General features: G+C 44.6%; 1 protein-coding gene across 1 annotated transcript in view; it reads right to left on the reverse strand.

Moving 5' to 3' along the window:
- Positions 1 to 4,461, reverse strand: part of TOMM22 (translocase of outer mitochondrial membrane 22) — a 35,898-nt gene extending 31,437 nt beyond the window's left edge. The window contains exon 1 of the mRNA XM_082266049.1: positions 4,305 to 4,461. Within this exon, the coding sequence (XP_082122175.1) occupies positions 4,305 to 4,394 (90 nt within the window). The 5' untranslated portion in view covers positions 4,395 to 4,461. The remainder of the gene's footprint in view (positions 1 to 4,304) is intronic.
- Between the last annotated feature and the right edge of the window lie 2,776 nt (positions 4,462 to 7,237).

Here is a 7,237-nt window from a genome sequence, read left to right on the forward strand (position 1 = left end):
TTTCCTGACTGCGCTCCAGTATTGTCCCTCTGACACAGGGGCTTCAGATAGTGACTTCAAGTGGTCTTTTTAACACACATTATGCACGCATAGCACACTGCAGTCACCCTCAAAAAACCTACCCCCCCCCCCCCCGGGAAATACTAGGCAGCTGTCAGAATGCAATGGAATAGTAAAAAAAAAAAAAAAAAAAAAAAAAAAAAAGTTATGGTGGTACACAATCAATGCTTTAAACATTCTCATACTTCACAGCAGTTATCAGTGTAGTCTCCTGGGCTTAGCCAATATTTAAACTGCTAATCTAGTGAGAATTGGAATAATCCTTGTCATATGATAAATCATGTGTTCCCAGAATGAAAAGATTAACACGCATAGCAACTTCCATCATTGGGACAGGTACCCATCAAAGCAAACCAGTCAGTAAGGCCCCTTTCACACTTAAGCGACGCGATTTTACCGCGATTTTGTGGCGCGATTTTGACGTGACTTTGCTGCGATTTTGAAAGCAATGGCTATGGCTTAAAACGCAATCAAATCGTGGCAAAGTAGTGCAGGAACTACTTTGAAGTCGGTGCGACTTCAAAACGCACTGATATGAATGGGGCTCATTGAAAATAATGGAAAACGACTTGTCATGCGATTTTGCGGTCCAAAATCGTGGGACAAGTCGCACTAGTGTGAAAGGGGCCTAAAATAAAACTGATATATTAAAATGTATCTACACCCGATTTTTTTTTTTTTTTAGATTTCAGATAAAAAGGTTAGAACCCCTTGTCTGCCATCTGGGGCAGATTTCTCCTTACTTTCTGTTCTAGGGACAACCTTTTGCCAGACAGGAAATGTGGGAAAAATCTGCGGCAGGGAAACACACAACAATACAAATCTGACAGAGCTACTAGTGTTATCCTATTTAATCTTAAACGTAAAAAAAAGGGTAAGGGGTATTTGTCACTTTAACCACTTGCCGACCGCCTGGGTGGTGCTAGGGAGTGAGCAAGCGCACGCCGGAGGCGGTGCACTCCCGCCCCCACTAGGCAGCGGGGATGCCGATGCACGGGGCTTCGCTGAAAGAGAAGGATGGGAAGCTGTTGTAAACACAGCTGACCGTTCTCTCTAAAATGATCACAGAGCGCCTGTGATCCTTCTATACAGGATCACAGGTCTGTATGATCATTTCAAAAGCCCCTCCCCCACAGTCAGTAAACACTCCCCTAGGCTTACATTTAACCCCTTGATCCCCCACTAGGTTAACCCCTTCCCTGCCAATGTCATTATTACAGTAACAGTGCATATTTTTAGCACTGATTAATCTAATGTCACTGGTCTCCGCAAAAGTGTCAAAAAGGTTAGTTAGGGGTCCGATCTGTCTGCCGCAATCCCGCTAAAAATTGTAAATCACCACCATTAATAGTACAAAAAAAAAAGACAAATCTTTCCCCTAGTTTGTAGACGCGATAACTTTTGCGCAAACCAATCAAAATACGCTTATTGCGATTTTTTTTAGCAAAAATATCTAGCAGAATACAAATTGGCCTAAAATAATGAAAATTTTTGATTTTTACATTTTTTTGGGGAATGTTATATAGCAGATTGTGAAAAATATTGTTTTTTTTATCCAGAATTGTCACCATTTTTTGTTTATAGCGCAAAAAATAAAAATCGAAGAAGTGATCAAAGCTCTTTTTTGTGGGGAAAAAAAAAGGACATTCATTTTATTTGGGTACAGTGCCACACAACCGCGCAATTTTCCGTTAAAGTAACGAAGTGCTAAATCGCAAAAAATGGCCTGGTCATTAAGGGGGGCAAACCCTTCCGGTCCAGAACTGGTTAAAGTGATTTAAAGGCTCAAGGTTTTTTTTTTAGCTTCAAGGCGATGTGCATAAGAGCCGAGCTTCTCCTGGGTCTCTCATTACTCATTGGCTGAGACAGGAGTGGGAGCCATTGGCTCCTGCTACTGTCAATCACAGCCAGTGAGCCAATGAGGAGAGAGCAGGGGGGGCAGGGGAGGTGGGGGTATAGCCGCTGCCCTGTGTGTCTTATGGTCGCATAGAGCGGGACACGTGAGCCAGCACGCAGCTTGCTATTGGGGGCACTGGCTGAAGACGAGGAGCCAGGAGCGCCAGTGGGGGACCTGAAAATAGAAGGATCAGGGCTGCTCCATGCAAAACCACTGCACAGAGCAGGTAAGTATAACATGTTTGTATTTTTTTAATAAACCTGTATTGATACTTTAAGTATGTTTGTGATCACTGAGCTATTTACATTTTTATTCATGCCAGGAAGTACAGCTCTCACTATAATCTTTATGTTGTGACAGGTGCACGGTCATTTGTCTGCCCCTTTTATCCCCCAGTCCATTTACAAAACACAAAGGGGGAGGTTTACTACTGGTGCACACAGTATCTGGTGCAGCTCTGAGGAGAAACCAATCAGCTTCCAGGTTTTATTTTCAAAGCCTAATTAAACGAGCTGAAATTAGAAGCTGATTGGTTACTATGCACATCTGCACCAGATTCTGTGTGCACCAGTTTTAGCAAATCTCCCCCAAAGCATCCGGTAAACAAGCAGGTGAAGGGAGCAGCAGACAAACAACACCGTGGATTGATGTATTAGAAAGAAACCACAGTTGTAAATAAAACTGTAATCAAACATACTTAGGCAAGCCATACATTATGCAATTTTCTTTCCTTCAACCACAGACTTCAAAAACAGTTAATGTTGATAGGAAAATCCCTCACATGGACAGTGGGAGGTTTCCCAGCCACCAAAATACAATGATCACTGCTTGCAGTTGTACTATAAGTCGCTGATTGCCACCATTGCTAGTATAAAAAAAAAAATAATAATAATTTATATAAATATATCACATAGGCTCTTTTCACACAGGCGGTGTGCCTGACGGAGTCTGTTTTGCTCAGCGGGAAAAAAACTGACCCGCCTATCCCCGCTGAGCAGGCAGATGACAGCTCCGTCTCCACTCTGTGTGTCAGATCTCTGCACTCCTCTATGGGAGATCGGATGAGAACAGACCGCCTGTCCGTTTTCATCTGATCTTATCCGATCCTACAGACGGATGGAAAAATAGGGTTTCTATCTGTCCGGATTTCGCAGACAGTATCGGATCAGATAGCAGCGGGTGTCAGCGGAGGTGTCTCCGCTGACATCCACCGCTCCATAGGGCTGCATAGAGAATCTGATCCAGTCTGCCGGAAAAACTGACAGGCGGACCTGACCGGAAAGCCGTGTGAAAGGAGCCATAGTTTGTAGATGCTAGAATGTTTGAATAAACCAATCAATATACACTTAGTGGGATTTTTTTTAACCAAAAACATGTAGCAGAATACATATTGGCCTGAAGTTAAGAAGTTTTTTTTTTTTTTTTTTTTATTGGATGTTTTATAGCAGAAAGTAAAAAATATTGGGTTTTGTTTTTCAAAATTTGACTTTTTTTTGTTTATAGCACAAAAAATAAATGCAGTGGTTATCAAATACCACCAAAAGAAAGCTCTATCTGTGGGTAAAAAAAAAAAAATTTAATGGGGTACAGCGTTACATTACTGTAATTCTCAGTTAAAGTAATGCAGTGCCGTATCGCAAAAAATGACCTTGTCATAAAGGGGAGTAAATCTTCCGGAGGTTAAGTGGTTAAAAAAGAACTTCGCTCCACCGTCTTCTTTTTTTTTTAACCTCTAGTACTTGTCATGCAGCATTGTCCTCGATTCAAATACCCACCTTCCGAGCGGATTGTCACAGCCCGGGTTCTGAGTCATCATTTTGGACCACCTGTCATGAATAGGCTGCCTTCTCTGGGTCCCGGTAAATGTCCCACGATGAAATGTGCCAGCTCCACTGTTTGCTCGTCTCCTGGGATATGTAGTGTAGATATGCCAGGGTGCTGCGACAGCCAAGACACGCCAGGAAAAAATGTCAGTAGTGGAAGGAAGGGGTTGGGAGCTGGGGAGGTAAACTAGCACGACAGATTGAATGTTCCCTTCAACGTTCAATGCTGGAGGACTGGGAGCTCTAGGCATAGAGAGAAGCACCCTCACATGTGCTGCAGCAGCCTGATCTCTGCCCACATGGCACTAACAGGTTCGCTTTATTTCTTCCAGCCATGTGGGTAGAGTAGGCCAGCCTTCCTCAGTCTTACATCTGTTGTAGAACAGCAAGTCTCAGCACGTCTACTTCTACAGTCCAACAGCAGGTATAATAGGAGGATGGCACAGGGTGTGATCAGTGTGCTGTATTTGCAATATAAACAGAAAAACATAACAATTTCACTAGGTTGCTGAAACAAGAATCACCTCATCATCGTCATCATCTTCGTCATCCTCAATCTCCGGGTTCCTAGGTGTGCTGAGCGAGATTTCTAGGGGAGCGTCCACCGGTAACATGACTTCCCAACGTGCGGGCACATACAGGGGTCAACCACCAGGAACTTCGTCACCGGAAGCGCCCAGCAAAACACCATAGAGGCAGCCTACATAGTGAGAGAGAGAGAACAGCGCCCTCTACTGCTGCCGTATGCGCAGAACAACTCCGCTGACACGAGCATCCGTCATTTAGCAACGAATTTTCTTAGTGTGAAGCAATATTTTCCAGTTTAGTCCTCTATTCCGGTGTAACGTTAAAAAACCATACCCCGTGAAAATTCCATACCCACGTCACTTCCTGTCATAAACGTAATGGAACAGCTGAGCAACGTAGCAGTGCGCATGCTCACAGCTCCGAATACGTCATTAAACAGCTGAGGAGCTTAGCATTGCGCATGCTCGGAGGGTATGGAATTTTCACGGTAGTGTGTTGTAACGTTACACCGCCTCAACTGTTGCGGCGGTTACATTAAAACATCTCGGCTGCAACATGAATCATCTCCGCTCCTACCCGTCACTTCCCTGATCTCGGCTACTAAATGTAAAAGCGGCAGCGGGTGTATGAAATCTAAATCACGGAGATCTCGGATACGTGATTTATATTTTCATAGTCCCGCCGCCGCTTTTACATTTAGTAGGCGAGATCAGGGAAGTGACAGGGATAGGAGCGGAGATGATTCATGTTGCAGCCAAGATGTTTTAATGTACCCATCCGCAACAGCTGAGGTGGTGTAACGTTACAACACACTACAGTGAAAATTCCATATCCTCCGAGCATGCGCACTAGAAAGCTCCTCAGCTGTTCCATGACGTAGGTGTGACGTAGGTGCACCGGAAGTGACGAGGGTACGGAATTTTCACGGGTATGGTTTTTCACGGAACACCGGCTCCTTCTGCGTGTTTTTTTTTTTAACCACTTCAAAACTGCACCACTTCTCACCTACATATAAAAATCTGCATTTTTTTTTTGCTAGAAAATTCCTAAAATACCCAAACATCATATAGTTTAAGGCAGAGGCTCTGAAGAATAAAATGGTCGCTGTGGCAATTTTTTAGGCTGTGCGATATTTGTACAGTGATTTGATCAAACACAAATTTTCAGGAAAAAACTAGACGTTTGTCTTACCGTAAAATCCTTTTCTCTGATGTTCATTGACATACACAGCTCCATATCTTATTGACCCTTGGGTTATGCTGCCTCCTACAAGGGTAGGACACTAGGTGGAAAAAAATTTGACTACGCCTTCCTGCTATAGTTTTTTGTAACATGCAATGTCAGAAGAACATATAACCCAACTCATTAGAGGGGCGGGTGCTGTCTCCATCAAAGAACAGCAGAGAAAAGGATTTTATGGCAAGACAAAAATCCAGTTTTCTCCTTCGTTCATTGACGGACACAGCTCCATATCGTCTTGACCCTTGGGACATCCCAAAGCAGTGTCAACATGAGGGGTGGGAAGAACACAGCAATAAACATACTTCCCAAAGGCTAAACGTAGCCAACCAGATAAAACAGAAGCTCAACCAGAAACAACTGGAGCTCACCTGACAAAAAAGAACACCCTCAAAGAGGACTAATCCTCTCCAACAGCGGCCTACAGAACCTTGCGGCCAAAGGAAAAATTTGCAGATGCCAACACATCCACCTTATAAAATTTTGTGAAAGTGTGCAGGGACGACCAGGTGGCCGTCTTGCAAACCTGCACCACTGACGCCAGATGACAGAAGGCCCAGGAGGCACTTAGCGCCCACGTAGAATGCGCCTTAACAGGGAAAGGAGGATCCTGACCCTTGACGGAATAGGCCTGCACCACCATCTGCCTGATCCATCTGGAAATGGTCACAGCAGACGGGGTACATCCAGAAGTACAAACAGGGAATCTGATTTACGGAAAGACTCAGTCACTGCCAGGTACACCCTGATTGCCTGAACCACAAAAGACCCACCGTGACTGTTTAGAGGGGCTGGGGAATGAAGGGAAACCTGGGGGTCCGACCATCCCAGGGAGAGGCCCAAGTCCACCCCAAAAGACCACCAAGGGAGAGGGGGGACACTACTTACCACACCATGGAACCGGGTGGGCACCTCTACAGGTAGACCACTGCACTATCTTGGAATGAGAGTGCTGCGGGCCAAAGGCACGATGCGACACAGGTCGTGACCAGGGCTATGCATCTTCACGAGGCGTTTAACTCGCCGGCCAGCCCTCGTCCAGTGGGGCTATGTCGCGGCCAACCTAGCACGGAGCTAAGTTTGCGTCGCGCTCGCTGGTCAGACTGGGAAGGCCATAAGGATCTAGAAGATCCAGTTTGTCACTCAGTCCGGCAGTTGATTGTAGTTCTCACAGGAATCAAATTGATTGTAGTTCGCACAGGAACAGAAAATAATAAAAAGAAGAAAAAATTCAGTTTAAAAAGGAAAAAATGCCGGGACCAGAGATCCCAGCAAGGAACTAGGTCAGGGGTCTTCAAACTATGGCCCTCCAGTTGTTCAGGAACTACAATTTCCATCATGCCTTGTCATGTCTGAATGTCAGAGTTTTACAATGCCTTATAAAACAACAGCTGGAGGGCCGTAGTTTGAGGAACCCAGAACTCCTGACTAGGCAGAAAAAAACTGAATAACTATAGCAGGAAGTGGGAGTATACCTCCTGGGACTGCGCTATAGTCGTAGTCAAATTTGTTTCCGCCTAGTGTCCTACTCCTGTAGGGGGCAGCATAACCCAAGGGTCAAAGATATGGAGCGGTGTCCGTCAATGAACAGAAGAGAAAATAAACATGAATTTTAGGGCACACAAATACAACATGATACCCAATTTTATTGTAAAATATAAAAGATGATGTTACGCTGTGTGAATATGTA

Source organism: Pelophylax lessonae (assembly GCF_965119305.1).
Source record: "Pelophylax lessonae genome assembly, chromosome: 8".
Taxonomy (NCBI): domain Eukaryota; kingdom Metazoa; phylum Chordata; class Amphibia; order Anura; family Ranidae; genus Pelophylax; species Pelophylax lessonae.